Source organism: Mobula birostris, chromosome 6 (assembly GCF_030028105.1).
Source record: "Mobula birostris isolate sMobBir1 chromosome 6, sMobBir1.hap1, whole genome shotgun sequence".
In the NCBI taxonomy this organism is placed as follows: Eukaryota; Metazoa; Chordata; class Chondrichthyes; order Myliobatiformes; family Myliobatidae; genus Mobula; species Mobula birostris.
This window is the reverse complement of record NC_092375.1, coordinates 117,951,889-117,973,184: the sequence shown is the minus strand read 5'-3', so window position 1 is coordinate 117,973,184 and position 21,296 is coordinate 117,951,889. Positions and strand designations below refer to the sequence as shown.

The following is a 21,296-nucleotide window of genomic DNA, read 5'->3' as shown; positions in this document are numbered from 1 at the left end:
AACTTGGGAGATTTGTTTTCTAGCAAGAGAATGACCCCAAGCATAAAACCAAAGCTACAGAGGAATGGCTTAAAAACAACAAAGTTATTGTCCTGGAGTGGCTATGTCAGAGTCCAGACCTCAATCCAATTGAGATTTTGTGGCTGGACTTGAAAACGGCTGTTCACTCACAATCCCCATGCAATCTGACAGAGCTTGAGCAGTCTTGTAAAGAAGAATAAGGAAAAAATTGCAGTGTTCAGATGTGCAAAGTTAATACAGACCTACCCACACAGACACAAGGCTGTAATTGCTGCCAAAGGTACATCTACTAAATACTGACTTGAAGGGGGTGAATACTTATGCAATCAATTATTTTGTGTTTTATATTTGTAATTAATTTAGATCACTTTGTTGTGATCTGTTTTCACTTTCACACTGAAAGAGTTGAAAACAGCCAAAATAACCCACTGGGATTCAATGTAAAACAAGAAAATATGAAAACTTCCAAGGGGGGGGGGTGGATATTTTTTTTAAATAAACCTACTCCATGCTGAATCCAACCCTTCCTTCCAACATAGCCCATAATTTTCCATTGTTCTTTTACCCATGTGCCTGTTTAAGAGTATTTTAAAATGCTTGTTTTAAATCAGCCTCTTTTACACCCCTGCCAGCGTTCCAAGCATTTACCACATTCTGTGTTTTAAAAAATCTATCTCTGACATCCCCCCCCACCCAAAGTACTTCCCTCTAAACACCTTAAATGGGTATGTTCAGGTATTGCCCACCGCCGCCTGGGAAAAAGTTTCAGGCTGAAGATTTTTCCTCAGAACGTCATCAATACGAGTTAATGATGAATTTCAGCAGAACCTCACGGAGCTGAGATGTTGATCCCGAGCCTTCCCAGGAGCTGCTGGGTGTGCGGAGTAACTCAGATCATTTTTGTGTGTTTCGTTTCAGATTTCCAGTTCCCGTAATTATTTTGCTTTCAGTTCATTTCTGATCAGAATTCGTGTCGGAGCATAGCTTATCACTGCCACCAGGATCTACCTGAACTCCAGCCGCCTCAAAGCAATTTATCCTTAGTCAGGCAAGGCAGAAACAAGCCCTTCAGTTCACCTTGTCCCTGGCGACCTCCACCTCCCCATCTGTAGTCGTCCTGTTTACCAACACCCCATCTGTAGCTACAAAACCACGGCTTCTCAAGTTCTCCTCCAGATGCTTCTTAAAATGTCCTGAGTGTCTCTGCCTCCACCACCTTCCGAGGCAGCATATTCCATATTCCAGACATTCCCCCTCCTCCAGGGGATTCAGATCCCCTCTAACCCCACCCCCCATCTCTCACCTTGGACCTTTGCTTTGTTTAGATATCCACATCACGGGGAAAGGATTCCCACCTTCTACCCCACTGATCCGGCTCACAACTTTCTACACTGGTCACCCCTTGGCCTCCTGTCCTCCACCTCAGGTTGTCCTATTTGCACACCGCACTCCTGCTGTGACCTGGACCGTGTTTTACACAGCCTACACCGTGACCTCTCTGCTCTTACGGGCTTTCCCAGAGCGTGAAGGCAAGTATCCTGCATACACAAGAGGTTCTGCAGGCGCTGGGAATCCAGAGCACACGCACAAAGTGCTGGAGGAACTCAGCAGGCCAGGCAGCATCTATGGAGATGAATAAACAGTCGGCGTTTCGGGCCGAGACCCTTCATCAGGACTGGAAAGAAATGGCGATGATTCCAGAATAAGAAGTTGGAGGTGGGGGGGGGGGGGGGGAAAGAAGGATGAGCTAGAAGGTGATAGGTGAAGCCAGGTTTGGCGAGGGAGGGGGCATGAAGTGAGAAGCTGGGAGCTGATAGGTGTAAGAGGTATAGGGCTGGATAAGAAAAACTCTGATAAGAAAATCAGGGCTGGGTAAGAAAAAAAGGAGAGTCAACCGTGGAATAAAAGGAAGGAGGAGGGGCACCAGAGGGAGGTGATAGGCAGGTCAGGACAAGAGGTAAGAGGGAGGACGGAGTAGAGAATGGAAGAGGGATAGGGAAAAATTACCAGATGTTGGAGAAATCAATGTTCATACCGTCAGGTTGGAGACTACCTAGAGCAGGGCTCCCCAGCCTTTTTTGCACCGTGGACCGGTTTAATATTGACAATATTCTTGACGACCAGCCGATGGGTAGGGGAAGGAAGACAACCTAGAAGGTGATCGGTGAAGCCAGGTCTGGCGAGGGAGGGGGCGTGAAGTAAGAAGCTGGGAGCTGATATTTGCAAAGGGTAAAAGACACTCTTCAAGTTCAACAGTGCACGACAGGGATGAGGAAAGGTGTAGCTGACTCATGTCGTTTCCTCGTGGCCCGGTGGTTGGGGACCACTGACCTAGAGGGAATATGAGATGTTGCTCCTCCAGCCAGAGTGGCCTCATTGTGGCAGAAGAGGAGGCCAAGGATCGACATGCTGGAACAGGAATGGGGATGGGAATTAAAATAGTTGGTCACTGGGAAATTACACTTTTTGTATAAGGAGTGGAGGTGCTCGACAAAGCTGCCCCCCCCCCCCAGTTCACGTCAGGTATCACTAATGCGGAGGAGGCCATATCAGGACGTCTGGATGTGATAGGTGACCCCAACAGATTCTCAGGTGAAGTGTTGCCTCAGGCTTATTCTACCTGATTCGTTTGTATCAACTTAGCTCTGACTGTTCATCCTTCCCCCTTGAAAATTTTCTGCAGCTGCTCAGAGACATCCTTGACCCTGGCACCCGGGACACAACACACCATTCTGGCGTCTTTCCTATGGCCATTGAATCTCCTGTCTGTCTCCCTCGCTCCCGACTCTTTAATCACTCTGTTACTGACAATCTGTTGCTCCATCTGCTTTACAACACAGGCCAAAATTGGATTTGTCTCCCTCGTTATTATCCTGTCTCTCTCTGTTCTATGTATGTGGATATTCTGAACCCAAGCATTTGTTAGTCTCATGCCATTTAAATTATGTTCTGCTTTTTCCTCAATCTTCCACAAATTTAATCTTTCCATCACATTATTTATGTGTGTCAGTCATAGAACAGATTGTGATAATGACATTTGGATGCTTGCAATATTTTCAGTAATGCTGTGCCAGGTGCTCTATAAACGATATTCTGACACTCCTTACTTGATTAGTCTACCCTTCTTTTTCTCCTGGGGCAGTAGACCTGTTCCACTGCAGTTTCTTCCACAAATGGTGCAGGTATCGCTGGACAGGATGGGCGGGTGGGTAGTTTGTGAGGTACTTGAGAGTTTCTAAAATGACCCTAACGTATCTGCCTCTACCACCACCCCTGGCAGTGTGTTCCACATGCCCACCTGTGTCAAAGAATTACCTCTGACATCCCCCCTGGACTTTCCACCAATCACTTTAAAGGTATGTCTTCTGGTATTAGCCATTTCCGCCCTGGGGAAAAGGTGCTGGCTGTTCACTCAATCTATGCCTCTTGTCATCTTGTACATCTCTATCAAGCCACCGCTCATCCTCCTAAAATGATCTTAGAGTAGGTTAAAAGTCAGCACAACATTGTGGGCCGAAGGGCCTGTACTATGCTGTACTGTTTTATGTTCTACATTCCCTTGTCCAGTGCATCTCATTCTCAGAACGCAGTCTAGTGTTGGAATTACATGCAGGACGTAAGACATGTATGGAAGGGATGTTCATTCACCAACCCAGAGTCCAATATGATCATGGCAGAGCTTTTAACTCAGGTCTATTTTCCCTCTGGATCAGGAGTTCCCATCCTGGGATCCACAGACACCTTGGTTAATGGTATTAGTCCATGGCATAAGAAAAGTCGGGAGCCTCTGCTTTAGACCATAATACAGAAAATGCCCATCAACCATGCTACCATGGCCCTCCTGCATAGAGAATGACAAAGAGGAAATTCTTCTCGCCTCTGTTATGAATGGCTGAGTGCTTATTGTGACCCCAAATTCTAGACCCCAGCTGGAGCACTCCCAAAAGAATTTTGTATGTTTCAAGAGATGGATTGAGAAGGACCTACCAATGCAGATAATGTCCATGAATCCATACATTCCATAGCAGATCTGGAAGAGGAGGTCCTGTCTCTGCCACTTTGCTGAAGGGCTGATTGTTGACCAGACCAACCAAGAAATACTTGCGATGAGGAACAAGGAGCCGAGGATTGCGGCTGCAATTTGCACTCTCTCAATCACTGTCAGGGAGATTGCCTGCCACTGAAGGGGGAGCAGAAAGAGATCAAAGTCTGTGCAGAGTTTCAAGGGTCTTAATTCAATTGTACAGTTGACAGATTGTTTACATAACATACATTAATGTAATATTCACTTACATAACATAACATACATTTAGCAATCAGTGATAATGACTGTAACCCTCAGGAGTATGGATTCACAAAATATAGGCCGAGAAGGATAAATACGGAAGGGTTTTTGTAAGGATAAAGGAGACAGAGTTGAAGATGCTTATGGAGGGAATTCCTGAGGAAAAGATTACTGCCCTAAGCAACAGCCAGAGTTGGGCAAAAGGAGATTAATATGGACTACAGGTAGGAATCAGAACTATCCATAGTTTGTGGTAAGTGAGTTTCTAATAACTAAGTAGCAGAAATGGGAGGGGCCTTACCTGCTCTATCATTCTGTAAGATAGTGACTAGTTCTGTAACTCAGCTCCACTTTCAAGCCTAATCCCCAGTCTTCTGATCTCCCCACTGTCCAAAATTTGACCTCAGCTTTGAATATACTCGATAACTATCTGAGGCAGAGAATTCTAAAGATGTATAACCCTCTTCACCCAGAGGTTCCTCCTTAACTCAATCCTAAACATCCAGCTCTTATTAGAATCTGTACCAACTTCTCAGATGCTCCCTCTGGGGAATCATCTTCTCAGCATCCACTATGTCAACTACTCTCAGGAGTCCAAACCAGATGAAGGGCCTCGACCCGAAATATAGACTGTCCATTCCCCTCCATAGATGCTGCCTGACCCACTGAGTTCCTCCAGCAGATTTTGCTCCAGATTCCAGTCCCTGCAGCCTCTTGTGTCTCCAAATCTTCTGTGCCTCAGTGAGACAGTTTCTCATCCTTCCCAACTCCAGCAAATACAGACCAGTTTTATTCCGTCTCCCCTCATCCTCGGCATCTAACTACTAAATCTCAGCTGCAAGACAAGCACCTTATTCTTTAGTTATCCAGCTGAGATCTCAGTGATATTCTGACAAATATTTTACATTTTTATGCAGTACTTTAATCCTTCTGCAATTAAAACCAATGTATTCATTTCACATTCTAATTGCTGGTATATTTGCCATTTTACTTTCAGTGAACCAGCTCTTTCTGATCCATTTGTACACCTTGAGAAATTTTTTTTTGGACTTTCCATATTATATTCCATCTGCTACCTCTCTGTACTTCCTTCAATAGCAGAGGTAGATTTAAGTGTGCTGGAGCAATAGAGCACAGAAACAGGCCCTTCGGTGAGGCATCCACCACTATCAGGATGATGGCAGAAAACTCCCTTGCAGATTAAATGGATCACCTTTGACCACGAGATGTTCCAGGTTGGGTGAGCAGGACTGTGGCAGAATTGCCATGTCTCTGCACCATGAGTTAATCATAATGCATACTCCACCTCCTCTACCTTTAAAAGACGAGCTGTCTTGTCTTTATGGTGAATGGTGAAGCCATCGGGCTGCAGCGCTGTGTCAGAAATGATGGAATTGAGCCACGTTTCCGTGAAGCTGAGCACACAGCAGTTCCTGATGTCCCTCTGGTACTGCAATCTTGCTCTGAGGTCTTCAGTTTTATTTTCCAGAAACTGTACGTTCACCAGCAGGACAGTTGGGAGTGGAAGTCTAAAGCCTCTGTGCTTCAATGGTACTTGCAGACTAGTGCCCGGTCCCCACTTCTGTTTTCTTAAAGGGGAACTGCAATCACAACCTGAGAGTGTCAGCCAGGTTCTGGCAATATTGCTAGATTTCTTAACATCTCAAAATGATGTTGCCTACTGAAGTACCCATGGTGTGACCGTGGATTTCAGTGTAGCAGTCTTAAATGGGAATATTTGATGGTTCCCATTGGAGTTGCACATAAGGGGTTGCCACTTATCAGCACCATCTTGATGACGTGTATGATCATGCACTTTAGTGTTTATAGAAGGAATAAAGATGTAGACTGTTTTCTAAATGGGAAGGAAATTCAGATATCAGAGGTGCAAAGGGACATGGAAGTCCTCGCGCAGGATTCCCTAAAGGTTAGTTTGCAGTTTGAGTAAGTGGTAAGGAAGGCAAACACAATATTAACATTCATTTCCAAAGGACTGGAATATATAAACAAGGATGTAATGCTGAGGCTTTATAAGGTATTGGTCAGACCACACTTAGAATATTATGAGCAGTTTTGGGACTTTTATTTAAGAAAAGATGTGGGGGCATTGAAGGGGGTCAACAGGAAGTTTACAAGAATGATTCTGGGAATGAAAGGGTTAGTGTATGAGGAACGTTTGATGGCTCTGGGCCTGTACTCGCTGGAGTTCATGAGAATGACATGAGATCTCAATGAAACCTATCAAATATTGAAAGGCCAAGATAAAGTGGATGTGGAGAGGATGCTTCCTATAGCAGGGGAATCTAGGACCAGAGGGAGCAGCCTCAGAATAGAGGGATGTCCATTTAGAACAGAGCTGAGGAGGAATTTCTTTAACCAGTGGGTAGTGAATCTGTGGAATTCAATGCACAGGTGGCTGTGGAGGCCAAGTCATTGGGTATATTTAAAGTAAGGTTCATGGGTTCCTGATTAGTCAGGACATCAAAGGTTACATGGAGAAGTGAGGAGAATCCGGTTGAGATCGAATGGAGGATGAGACTTGATGGGCTGAATGGCCTAATGCTGCTCCTATGACATGTTCTCTAGTTCTGTCTGATATTGCCTGTCTAATATTCACCAGAGAAACAGGTATAAACATTTAAATTGGGAGATTAGCTTTACTGGGCTGACAAAATGTTTTATCAAAAAAGAATGGGAAACAGCTTCTTGAAGATAACGTGTATGAACGATAAGGATCATTCTTCGACTCAGGGTTACATTGTAATACAGAACAGGAACAGGATCGTCAGCCCATGCTGATAAAGTTCCTACCTATAGTATATTTGTCCCATTTGTAAACATTCCTACCTATAGTATATTTGTCCCACTTGCAAACATTTGGCTCATATCTGTCTAAATTTTCCTTATCCATGTTCTGGTCTGTCTTTGTCCGTCCCGTATCCTAACTTGCCTCAGTCTGCCCCGTATCCTAACCTGCCCCTGTCTGCCCCATACCCTAACCTGCCCCTGTCTGCCCCATGCCCTCACCTGCCTTTGTCTGTCCCTGTACCCTAATCTGTCTTTGTCTGCCCTGTATCCTAACCTGCCCCTGTCTGCCCCGTATCCTAATCTGTCTTTGTCTGCCCTGTATCCTAACCTGCCCCTGTCTGCCCCGTATCCTAACCTGCCCCTGTCTGCCCCGTATCCTAATCTGCCTTTGTCTGCCTTGCACACAGACTAACAATTTATCCTCTGCCTTACTCTCCCCACCTGCTGCTTTGGTAAAATGCTTCACAGTCCTTGAGCCAATTTAGCTTAAACCTTCCAAGGTTATCGATCCCTCTCCAGTTTAGATGCAACCCATCCAAAGTATAAACATTTCCTCATCACTGTAAAACACATAGTCAATTTTATATCTTTGTAAGTTCCCTAATCATCCCTTTTTTCATTTTGATCTCAATCATTAAAGCAAGGGAGTGAGTCACAGCGAGTCCAACAGGAACCAGCCTTCCGGAATCTGATTTAATATCACTGGTAGACGTCATGAAATTTGTTTTGCAGCAGTATGGTGCAACACATGAAAATATAAATTACAATAAAACAAAAAGAAATATGAATTAAATTAAATAACTACTGCAAAGAGAGAGCCAAAAAGTAATGAGGGAGTGTTAACGGGTTGGTTCATTGTGCATTCAGGAACCTGATGGCGGAGGGGAAGAATCTGTTCCTGAGACATTGAGTGTGAGTCTTCAGGCTGCTGTACCACCTCCTTGACAGAAGCAATCAGATGAGGGCATGCCCTGGGTGACTTGGTGATGGATGCTGTCTTTGCCTTTTGAAGATGTCCTTGATGCTGGGGAGGCTAGTGCTCACGGTGGAGCTGGCTGATTCGGCAACTTTCTGCAGCTTTCATGACTGCAGTCCAGTCATAGAAACATCCATTCACTGGCACTCTGCTTTCTGTTGTGAACACTTTTCAATTTGACCTCAAACATTCTGCCCTTCGTGTTGTAGCTCAGAACATTCCACCAGGTTAATCACACGTGATCTTCCCGTAACTAAATAACATTTTCTCATTAAGACCTTGGCATGGACTAGATGGGCCGAAGGGCCTTTTCTGCGCTCTATGACTCTATTCATTTGGGATCATAGTATCATGTTTTGAAAACAGATCTTCTAATTCACCGCTAATGCCTGCCATCAAGTATTGATCTACAATAACCCTGTAATATAGTGTTCAAAGCCAGAGGACTTAAAAACAGGTGAATTTAGTTTATTATCGTCACATGTACTGAGGTGTAGTCCATACAGATCAAATCATTACCCAGTAATTGAGGGAGTACAAGGTAAAACAATAACAAAGTGCAGAATAAAAGGCTACAGTTACAGGGAAAGGATTGCGTAGGTAGACAATAAGATGCAAAGTCACAAGGTAGATGGTGAGGTCAAGAGTCGATCTTATCATTCAAGCGAAACATTCAGTGGTCCGACAGTGGGATAAAATTGCCCTTGAGCCTGGTGCTATGTGCTTTCAGGTTTTTGTATCTTTTGCCCATTGGGGGTGGTGGAAGAGAGAGGGCCGTGGGGGTGTTGCTGTCTATCCTTACTGATTTTGGCCTGGGAGGTCAGGAAATCAAGGATGCAGTTGCAAAGAGACTTCAACTGCTCATCTGAAGACTTATTAAATGTTTTGAGCAGTCCTGCCCTTTTTAATGCCACCATGCTAAATAGGTAATATTTCAAATAATAAAGGAATCAAATAATCTAGAGTAACTACGGGAAGGTAGTGCCAAGGTGAAGATAATCTATGATTCTACTGAATGCAGGAATGACCTTCTAATAATTATGTTTGTTGTCATTATAGTATTGTTTCTTTTTATGAAATATTTTGCACATGTAGTTACTGTACATTTAATTTTATCTTTTTTAACCATTTCTCTTTGCACTGTTTACTGATGCAATATTACCATTAAACGCTTCTCTTAATATCTCCTCGGCTGCCGTTACTCAAACCATTACTTGGCTCTGTACTTTCATCCTTCCTTTTTTCCAGCCCTGCGACCACCTCCTTTACCTCTTTCAGTTCCTCACTAACAACCTGGTTATCTAATTCATCAGGACCAGTCCCACTCTGGATTAGTGCTGAACATCTCAACAGAAGAGTTCCTTTCCATCTGTCCCAGGATTGCAAGTCACTGTGACTCTCTCAACGCAAGAGGTTCTGCAGATGCAGGAAATCCATCCCAACACACACACAATGCTGGAGGAATTCCACAAGTCAGGTAGCATCACTAGGATGATTTTGGGCTAAGACCCTTCCTCAGGTCTTGCACCATAACTCTCTGGTCGCTTCAAATCTTTTTTCAGGTGACAATCCCAGTATTTTTGTAGCTGAATCTCATCACTCAAACAGACAGACAGTAAAATCTCCATGAAACAATAGATGGCAGGTTGTTCATATGGATCAGAGCCAGGCTGATTACACAAAGCTCAGAGGAGAAGTGAAAATGCAAACAAGAGAACAGAGAATATAACACTGGCAACAAAACATAATGGGGAATGCAGACTTGTAAACAGGAAAAGGATTCTGAAAGGAGAGATGGGGCCAATCAGAGACAAAAAGCATACAGATTCACTGAGGCAGAAGTGCTGGTGAGGTTTCAAATAAATTGATTACATTAGTCTTTACTAAGGAAGAAAATACTGTTGTAGTCTAATGAAAAAAAAGATTAAGTTGAGACTCTGAATGGGATAAACATTAACAAAAAGGGGTCCAGGAAAGGTTAGCTGTACATTAATCTGCTGTCTGGGTGAGATGCATCATTGACCACTATATCTGAAGAGGCAAGGTTGTTTCTGAGGATTGGAGACTTGCAAATGTTATACCCTTATTTATAATTTAGAACAATCAGTTAGCTTCAGTGGTGGGGAAAGTCTGAAAAGCAGTAACCAAGGCAGAGTTAGCAGTATCTTGGTTAAGTGCCATTACTCATCGAGGAAAATGTCACAACAGGAGAGATTGGAGATCTCATCTACTGAGACTATATGGGTGGGACTGAGGAATAAGAAAGCACTGACCACATGTAAAGGATTATATTCTAGACCACCCAACGGTCCTCAGGATTTAGAGGAGCAAATCTATAGAGAGATCGCAGACTGTTGCGAGCACTGTAAGGTTGTGATAATAGCTGATTGAACTTTCTAAATATTGACTGGGACTTCCATGCTGTAAAAGGACTAGGTAGGGTCGAGTTTGTTAAATGTGTCCAGGAAAATTCCCTTAATCAGTACATAGAGGTCCCAACTAGAGAGAGTGTGATACTCAATCTCCCATAAGGGAATGAGACAGAAATTTGTGTAGTGGAACACTTTGCACCTAGTGATCATAATGCCATTAGTTTCAAGATAATTGTGGAAAAGGGTGGGTCTGGTCCTCAGGATGAGACTCTAAATCAGAGAAAGGCCAATTTTGATGGTATCAGAAAGGATCTGGCAAGCGAAGATTGGGACAGGTTGTTTTCACGCAAAGGGATACTTGGAAAGTGGGAAGACTTCAAAAGTGATATATTGTGAGTACAGAGTTTGTATATTTCCGTTAGAATAAAAAGCAAGGATAACAGATTTAGGAAACCTTGGTTTTCGAGAGATATTGAGGCCCTTGTTAAGGAGGAGGAGGAGCATACAGGAAAGTTGTTAATAAGATCGAAGAGTACAGAGAAAATTTGCAAGGATGTTGCTGGGACTTGAGGACCTGAGTTATAGGGATAGGTTCAATAGATTAGGACATTATGCCCTGGAGCATAGGAGAACGAGCAGAGATTTGATAGAGATATATAAAATTATTAAGGGGAAATGCAAACAGGCTTTTTCCACTGTATTTCAGTGGGACTAGAACTAGACGTCATACATTAAGGGTGAAAGGTGATCTGAGGGTGGTGAGAGTGTGGAACGAGCTGCTAGTGGAAGAGGTGGATGTGGGTTCGATGCCACATTTAAGAGAAGTGTAGATGGGAGGTGTATGAAGGGCAGTGGGCTGGATGTATTTTAGGGACAGATGCTTCCTGTCCACCATCAGATTTCTGAACGGTGAATGCAAAATGAACCAACACATAAAACAACTTCAGTACTTTTGCCCTCATTTGGCACGACTTGTTTAATTCAATTCAGTATATGTATATAATGGGTTTCAATGAAATCCCTCGCCCCATACTTCTAAAATCCAGTGAGTACAAGGCCAGAGCAATCAAACACTTACCATGTGTTAACCCTTTCATTTCCACACTCTTTCCCACGAACCTGCTATGTGGACCCTCTCCAATGCCGGTACATCTTTTCTTAGATAAGGAGCCCAAAACTGCTCACAATACTCCAAGGGCCATCTGACCAATGCCTTATAAAGCCTCAACATTATATCTTTGCTTTTAAATTCTAGTCCTCTGGAAATATTCAAAACAGGGTTCAAAGGTTCATTTATTATCAAAGTATACAATTCCAAAACTCTTCTCCAGATAACCACAAAACCAAGAAAGAAAAGAACAACAGCATGACCATCAATCCCCAATTCCCTCTTCCCACACAGAAAAATGAGAAAGATCAGCTGAAAAAAACACAGTATAGTATAGTCCAAGTCCATATCCAAAAAGTAGAAAACCTGAGACATTGTCCAGCACAGCGGCAGCCTCTCCCCTTTCTGGCAACAGACCGATCCCACCAGCCATCAAAAGGCAGTCTCCCCTCTCCAGCAGCAGAGCGATCCCACCGGCCATCAAAAGGCAGTCTGCCCTCTCCGATAACAGAGTGATCCCCTAGTGATCAAAAGACAGTCTGCCCTCTCCTGTAGCAGAGTGATCCCATCGGCCATCAAAAGGCAGTCTCTCCTCTCTGACAGCAGAGCGATCCCCCAGCGATCAAAAGGCCGGCAGTTGGTGGTGACCTTCCACATTGGCCTCGACGTTTCAATTTTCCTTGTGATTTTAATCAGCGAACAATGGAAGCTTCAATTGGCGAAATGGAGTCAAACATCGGCTCACACCCAGTCCTGCAACCTACTCATCATGAGGTTCGTGCACACTGCCTCTGCCTCCCGGAATCCTCTCGGAGACTGCAGAGCGCTAAAACACCCAAACGATCTCCAAACTGCAAATCAGAAGCTCCAACAGTTCCAGAATCACATTTATGATGAAAAACAAACGTAAAAGACATTAAAAAAGTAAAATATATGGTTTCATGATCTATCCAGATAGATGTCGACCAAAACAGTGTTGTACACAGGTGCCATCTTGGACCGAAAATAAATGCTACCACCAGCTCAACCTGCAAGTTAACCTTTAGGGGATCTTGTATGAGGACTCCCAAGTCTCTCTGCATCTCTGAATTTTGACTTTTTTCCTTGTTTAAAAAACAGTGAATGCCTTTATTTGTTCTACCAAAGTACATGACCGTACACTTCCCTACACTACATTCCATCTACCACCTCTTTGCCCATTCTCCTAATCTGTTCAAGTCATTCTGCAGACCTTTTGCTTCCTCAAGACTACGTGCCCCTTCACCTATCTTTGATTTGTCCGCAAACTTGGCCACAAAGCAAGTGCCTCTCTAAGTGCTTCTTAAATGCCCCTAATGTATCTGCCTCTAACACCACCCCTGGCAGGGTGTTCCACACGCCCACCATTCCCTCTAAAAACTTACCTCTGATGTCCCCCCCACACTTTCCTCCAATTAGTACCATTCATAGTAGCCATTTCTGCCCTGGGGAGACACTCTGGCAACCCACTCTATCTATGCTCTCTTAACATCTGATACACCTCTATCAAGTCATCACTCATCCTCTTTCACTCCAAAGAGAAAATCCCTAGCTCATTCAATCTGTCCTCATAAGGCACGCTCTCTAATCCTGGTAAACTGCTCTGTACCCTCTCTAAAGCCTCCACATGTTTCCTATAATGAAGTGACCCTAACTGAACATGCACAACACGCTGGAGGAACTCAGCAGGTCAGGCAGCATCCGTGGAAAAGATCGGTTGACGTTTCAGGCCGGAACCCTTCGTCAGGACTGAAGAGGGAAGGGGCAGAGGCCCTATAAGGAAGGTGGGGGGAGGGTGGGAAGGAGAAGGCTGGTAGGTTCCAGGTGAAAAACCAGTCAGGGGAAAGATAAAGGGGTGGGGGAAGGGAAGCAGGGAGGGGATAGGCAGGAAAGGTGAAGAAGGAATAGGGGAAAACACCATGGGTAGTAGAAGGAGGCGGAAACATGAGGGAGGTGATAGGCAGCTGGGGGAGGGGGCAGAGTGAAATAGGGATAGAGGAAGGGACGGGGAGGGAATTACCGGAAGTAGGAGAATTCTATGTTCATACCAAGGGGCTGGAGACTACCTAGACGGTATATGAGGTGTTGCTCCTCCAACCTGAGCTTAGCCTCATCATGGCAGTAGAAGAGGCCATGTATGGACATAGCTGAATGGGAGTGGGATATTCTCAGGTTGGAGGAGCAACACCTCATAAACCATCTAGGTAGTCTCCAGCCCCTTGGTATGAACATAGAATTCTCCAACCTCCGGTAATTCCCTCCCCCTCCCTTTCTCTATCTCTATGTCACTCTGCCACCTCCCCCAGCTGCCTATCACCTCCCTCATGGTTCCGCCTCCTTCTACTACCCATTGTGTTTTCCCCTATTCCTTCTTCACCTTTCCCGCCTATCACCTCCCTGCCTCCTCTCCCCCACCCCTTTATCTTTCCCCTTACTGGTTTTTCACCTGGAACCTACCAGCCTTCTCCTTCCCACCCTCCCCCCACCTTCTTTATAGGGCCTCTGTCCCCTTCCCTCTACGGTCCTGATGAAGGGTTCCGGCCTGAAACGTCAACCAATCTTTTCCACGGATGCTGCCTGACCTGCTGAGTTCCTCCAGCGTGTTGTGAGTGTTGCTTTGACCCCAGCACCTGCAGATTATTTTGTGTCCTAACTGAACACAATGCTCCAAGTGTGGACTAACTCGAGTTTTATAGAGTATAACATTATCTCACATCTTCTGATTTTTTTTTGGCCAGTAACCTGCACTAAGGGACAAGTCACAATGGCCAATTAACCCTTTTTGGGATGTGGGAAGAAATTCGAGCACGCGGACGAAACCCACTTGGTCACAGAAAAGTCAAGACAGCACCAGAGGTCAGAATTGAAGCAGGTCTCTGGAGACGCGAGGTGGCAGCACTATCCACTGCCCCATTATATGTGGTCATCTCGCCTTTTAAAGGGGCACCCAGAGTTCCCTGTGCTCATCTGAGAATGTTAGGGATTTTGTGAAAAAGGGGGAAAATAAAAGCAAATTATAATGAAGATGTCTGTTACCTGGAGAGGGTTCTTGGCACTGATGGCGATGACGTGGTATTTATAGTAACATAACTCACAACTCCAGGATCCCCTCTCGCTTATCCATTTTATTAGGCACGGTTGGTGGGTACAACGCACAGAACCAGCACAGCGACACGGGCTCAGCAGGTCCCCCTATAGAGCAAGACACACAATGGTGGTGAAACCAGAGGACAGCAATGGAGTGCATGACAATATAACCAGCTTAACAGAGGCACAATACCCTTTCATCACTGCAGAGTTTACTCCCCATTCCCATTCACTTCGATTTCACCAGCAGCCCTTCATTTGGTAAAATGCTCTCTCAATGTTGAGGACATTGACTCAAATCTTAGAACATAGGACAATGAACACTACAGCTCAGTACAGGCCCTTTGGATAATGATGTTGTGCCAACCTACCCTAAGATCAGTCAAACCCTTCCCTCCCACATAGTCCTCCATTTTCCTATCATCCATGTGCCTATCTCAGAGTCTCTTAATGCCCCCAATGTATCTGCCCTACCACCACTGCCAGAAGGGCATTCCATGCACCGACCACTCTCCGTGTAAAAAAACTTAACTCCGACATCCTCCCTACACTTTCCTCCAATCACCTTAAAATTATGTTTCCTCATATTAGCCATTTCTCCCCTGGGAAAAATCTCCAGCTGTCCACTCAATCTATGCCTCATCAAGTTGCCTCTCATCCTCCTTCACTGCAAAGAGAAAAGCCTTAGCTCACTCAACCTATCCTTCAGACATGCTCTCTAATCCAGGCAGCATCCTATCCTCCACAGCCTCTCTAAAGCTTCCATGTCCTTCCTGTAATACTTGCCTCTGTAAAATAGCTCTTCTATTAACAATTTGTGCAAGTCATCACTGACCTCGAGGGATCCATCTCACAGTCCTGATAAAATGATGGGTAAGTAGGTCACTGTTAACTGGCCTTTGACAGTAATGTTAATGTCACCTTCCTTCACCTTGCTGACAATTAAATGAAGTCTAATGGGGTAAAAATGAGTCTGGTTGATCGCAATGTGTTTCTCCCATCATCACAACCTATAGTTCACATCACAAGCAGAGACAATGGGCCTAACCGGACAGTCCAGATTGTGGATCTTGGGTAGGAGATAGAAGTGAGCAGTGTGGGTTAAGGGAACTATGAGTTTGGTGGCAGTGGGTGGGAGTTCTCCATAGTTGATGAGGTCAGTGATGGCGTAGGAGACAGTTTTCTGATGGTCCAGAGTGGGGTCAGCTTCAAGGGACAGGTATGATGAGGTGTCTGAGAGTTGCCACCTGGCCTTAGCAAGGTAGAGGTCAGTCAATAGACAATAGGTGCAGGATCAGGCCATTCGGCCCTTCAAGCCATCACCGCCATTCACTGTGATCATGGCTGATCATCCACAATCAGTACCCTGTTCCTGCCTTCTCCCCATATCCCTTGACTCCACTATCATTAAGAGCTCTATCTAAAACCCAGAGTTATACAGTGACAGACCTACCCCCACCCCTACCTCCACTACCCCCCCCAGGGTATACGCTCACTCAGTCTGCCACACTACAACAGCAAAATCTTTGTCTGCGGGTTGGATGGTGAGGTTGGGATTGGTACAGAGAGAGTGGATGGCAGTGCATTCAGAGGGAGTAAAGTTCGAGGAGGAGAGAGGAGTACTGAAGTTGAGACGATTGATTTCTCATTGATAATTTGAAATAAAAAGATCCAGAACGGGCAGAGCACCGGTGCGGTGTGTCCAAGAAGAGGAGTAAGGCTGGAGACAGGAGAAGGGGTCGCCAGGGTGGTGTGTGCAGTTCTTGCCAAAGAAGTGGGCTCAGAGATGGAGGTGATGGAAGAAGAACTCGGTGTCATGTCGGGTGCAGAACTCTCTGAAACGCGGGCAAAGAGGGGGCAACAGAAGAAGAGTTTGGTGTTGTGGTAGTACATACATAGAAAAGGTTTAGAAGGATACAGGACATCCCTCTAAGGAGAAGAGGAGAGAAATCCTCCACAAGGTGTCTGTCTGAACTAATCTCAATTTCCTGCATTATTTATTTATTTTTATTTAGAGCGATAGTGTGGAACAGGCCCTTCCAGTCCAATGAGCCACACCGCCCAGAAACCCACCTGTTTAACCCTCACCTAACCACAGGACAGTTTACAAGGATTAATTAACTTACAAACCAGTACGTCTTTGGATTGTGGGAGGAAACCCACACATTGACGGGGAAGGAACTCCTTACAGACGGCGCTGGAATTGAACTCTGAACCCCAATGCCCCGAGCTGTAACAGTGTCGTGCTACTGCCATTAGTCAGACTCTTCCAAAACCCTTCATTCTTCATTTGTAGCATCTTCAGGATTCCTTGTCCAAATTGGTTTGGCTTTTGTTCAATCCTTTTGATCAATGCATTTTTCCTTGATTTTCTCTTTCTTCCTGTCACCCTTTTTCTTTTTATCTTCTTCATCTGATCCTTCAGTTTAATTCAATCTTCCGTACAGTGGTGTGCTGGGGCAATGGCATCAACATGGGTGATGTCAACAGGCTCAATAAACTGATTAGAAAGGCTGGCTCTGTTATCAGAGTCAAAGTGGACACATTGGAGGACCCTCCGGAAAATCCTGACAATTCTGGACAATGTTTCTCACCCTCTGCACACTACCTTGGCTGAACAGGAGCACTTTCAGTATAGACTAAGAGAACTGTGCTACTCTGAAGAGCGCTATATGAGGTCATTCTTAACCTCGGTCATTCGGCTCTATAATGAGTCAACCAATAGCCGGGGAAATGATGACCCCCTCCTGTTAGGGTGTAAATAACCTCTATTTACCAGAGCTCTGTTTAAACTCTGTTTACCACGCCCAGTTATCAGGCAATACTGTGCAATATTACCATCACTTCTTATCTGGATGGTGGGAATGTGCACCCAATACTGTATAACATTATGGTAATTCTTGACCACTATCTTTTCAGTGTGAACATGGAAATCTTGTAAATATTGTAATCTTTGACTTGTAAATCTTTTACATCTTTAAGGTAACTTATTTCTTTATTCTTTATTACTTCTCTTCTAATAGTTGTATATCTGTGCACTTGTAATGCTACTGTGACACTGTAATTTCCTTTGGCATCAATAAAGTATCTATCTATCTATCCAACGTTCTCAATTTTTGGTTTGTCCTTCTGAGGCATCATCCTCTTTCTTCTCTTCTTTCTCTTTTCCTACATCCTTATTAATACAGGCATTTGCCTCACATCCCTCTAAACCATTCCTATGCAGGTACTTGCTGAATGCCTTTTACATATTGTAACTACACTCGTCTCTACAGCTCGTTCCACACATCCTCTACCCTCTCGGTGAAAAGCTGCCCCTCAGGACCCCGTTAAGTCTTTACTGTCATCGTAAAGCTACGTCCTTGAGTTTTAGACTTGGGATAAAGACTGTGACAAGCTACCTCATCTACTCCCCTCATAATTTTATATACCCCTATGAAGTCATGCCTCACCCTCCTATACTCCAGGGAAAGAACTCCCAGATTGTCCAGCCTCTCCTTATAGCTCAATCATAGACCATCAGACCATAAATCTTAGGTGCAGAATTAGGCCATTCTGCCCATTGAGTCTGGTCTGCCATTCCATAATGGCTGATGAATTATCTCTCTCAACCCCATTCTGCCTTCTCCCTGTAACCTTTGACACCCTCACTGATCAAGAACACATCAACCTATGTCCTTGGGCTTATTTTCACTGGAGCAAAGGAGGCTCAAAATCAAAGTTCAAAGTAAATTTATTATCAAAGTACTTCCATGTTACCATATACAACCCTGAGATTCACTTTCTTGTGGGCATTCACAGTAAATACAAAGAAACACAATAGAATCAATGAAAAACCACACACAAGATGGACAGACAAGCAATGCTCAAAAGACAACAAACTATGCAAATACAAAAGGTAACAAATAATAAATAAATAAGCAATAAATACTGACAATATGAGATGAAGAGTCCTTGACAGTGAGCCCATAAGTTGTAGGAACAGTTCAATGATGGGGTAAGTGAAGTTGAGTCAAGTTATCCCTTTTGGTTCTGGAAACTGATGGTTGAGGTGTAATAACCGATCCTGAACCTGGTCATATGGGTCCTGAGGCTCCTGAGGGCAGTGTAGAGAAGAGTACCTGGTCTAGATCATGGGGTCCATGATGACGGAGGCTGCTTTGCTATGACAGCACTCCTTGTATATCTGCTCAGAGGTGGGGTGGGCTTTACCCAGGATGGACTAGGCTACAGGAATATTGAGAGCAAAAGAGTAACCTAATAGATGCACAAAACATCATGTGGGGCATTGATAAGATGAGCTGACACAGGGTAGGGGGGTCTAACCCTATGTTCTTGAGCTTATCTTCCCTGGAGCAAAGGAGAGTCAAAATCAAAGTTCAAAGTAAATTTATTATCAAAGTACATATATGTCACCATATACTACTCCGAGATTCATTTTCTAGAGTGTGAGGGATGTGTGATAAAGGTATATAAAACTATTAAAATGATTAGGGTAAGTGGTCACAACCTTTGTCTTAGCATGGTAAGGGCATTAAGACAAAATGGCATAAGTTTAAGATAAGGCAACAATTTTCAAGTGGATTTCAGGAGAACATGTTTTGCATGGAGGGGCACCGCCAGAGGGGGTGGGGGAAATTAGGTACAGTCACAACCTTGAAGAGAAGTTTAGACAGGCGCTTTAAACAAGGGTTAGAAGGATAAGGCAGTAATGTAGACAAATAGGATTACATATAGATGGCAGCATGGTGTACCCCTTTACAGTGCCAGCAATCAGGGGTTCAATGCCGGCCCCTCGCTGTGAGGAGTTTGTATGTTCTTCACATGAATGTGTGGTCTCCAACCACTTTCCAAAGATGTACAGGTTAGGAAGTTGTGGTTAGCTCTGATGACACCAGAAGCATGGCAACACTGGCAGGCTGTCCCCAGCACATCCTCCGACTGTGTTGGTCATAAACAATACACTTCACCGTATGTTTCAATGTGGCAAGTAAAGCTAATCTTTACTTGGTTGTCAACAACACACTGGCAGAAGGTCCTAGTTCTTTGCTGCAGAACTCTATGAAGATAAAGATGGTCTGGTCACTTGGGCATTTCTCCTAACCCGGTCAAGATGGAACTAGCTGAGCCAACAACCCTCTGATGCCTCTTGTGATCTTGTGCATTGGAGGCTCCATATCAGGCTGCCATGCAACCAGACAGAGTGCTCTCCAAGGTCCATGTGTAACATGCCAAATGCCACCTTTGGTGACATGTGCTTGCAACACTGTGTCCCCGACAGAGTGATCAGCAGCACTGGGGCTCCACAGGGGACTGTCTTGTCTCCCTTTCTCTTCACCATTTACACCTCCGACTTCAACTACTGCACAGAGTCTTGTCATCTTCAGAAGTTTTCTGATGACTCTGCCATAGTTGGATGCATCAGCAAGGGAGATGAGGGTGAGTACAGGGCTACTGTAGGAAACTTTGTCACATAGTGTGAGCAGAATTATCTGCAGCTTAATGTGAAAAAGACTAAGGAGCAGGTGGTAGACCTGAGGAGAGCTAAGGTACCGGTGACCCCTGTTTCTATCCAGGGGGTCAGTATGGACATGGTGGAGGATTACAAGTACCTGGGGATACGAATTGACAATAAACTGGACTGGTCAAAGAACACTGAGGCTGTCTGCAAGAAGGGTCAGAGCCGTCTCTATTTCCTGAGGAGACTGAGGTCCTTTAACATCTGCCGGACATGCTGAGGATGTTCTACGAGTCTGTGGTGGCCAGTGCGATCATGTTTGCTGTTGTGTGCTGGGGCAGCAGGCTGAGGGTAGCAGACACCAACAGACTCAAAAAACTCATTTGTAAGGCCAGTGATGTTGTCGGGATGGAACTGGACTCTCTGATGGTGGTGTCTGAAAAGAGGATGCTGTCCAAGTTGCATGCCATCTTGGACAATGTCTCCCATCCACTACATAATGTACTGGGTGGGCACAGGAGTACATTCAGCCAGAGACTCATTCCACGGAGATGCAACACAGAGCATCATAGGAAGTCATTCCTGCCTGTGGCCATCAAACTTTACAACTCCTCCCTTGGAGGGTCAGACACCCTGAGCCAATAGGCTGGTCCTGGACTTATTTCCTGACACAATTTACATATTACTATTTAACTATTTATGGTTTTATTACTATTTATTATTTATGGTGCAACTGTAACGAAAACCAATTTCCCCTGAGATCAATAAAGTATGACTATGACTATGACAATGACAATGACTATCACTATACCAAATCTCCTCAAACTTGTAACATAGAGCTGCCAGCTGACTTGTTTGTGATGCAAACAATCTGTTGGGCCAGGATAGGTCCCTTGAGATATTGACACCTAAGAACTTGAAGCCACCTGCCCTTTCCACCATTGACCCCAATGAGGGCTGCTGTGTGTTCTCCTGATTTCCCCTTTGTGGGGAGAAGACACATGATCGGGGTTTGAGAAGAAAAAATCAGCCATGATAGAATGGTGGAACACATTCAATGGGCTGAATGGCCCAATTCTACCTCTATCTGATCTAAAGCACCCCCTCAATCCAATTGACTCCTGCCCCTGCCACACAACGATTTGCCAGATTCTCCAATTCCA

At 44.6% G+C, this 21,296-nt stretch overlaps 2 protein-coding genes across 2 annotated transcripts in view; both read right to left on the bottom strand.

Moving 5' to 3' along the window:
• Positions 1-21,296, bottom strand: part of tmem169b (transmembrane protein 169b) — a 462,028-nt gene that overhangs the window by 153,328 nt on the left and 287,404 nt on the right. The gene's annotated exons all lie outside the window — the stretch shown is intronic.
• LOC140198715 (E3 ubiquitin-protein ligase MARCHF4-like) overlaps positions 1-21,296 on the bottom strand; it is a 29,494-nt gene that overhangs the window by 6,554 nt on the left and 1,644 nt on the right. Inside the window, exons 2-3 of the mRNA XM_072259732.1 lie at positions 14,625-14,780; positions 4,009-4,201 (exon numbers count right to left, since the gene is read on the bottom strand). Coding sequence (XP_072115833.1) covers positions 4,009-4,201; positions 14,625-14,780 — 349 coding nt within the window. The remainder of the gene's footprint in view (positions 1-4,008; positions 4,202-14,624; positions 14,781-21,296) is intronic.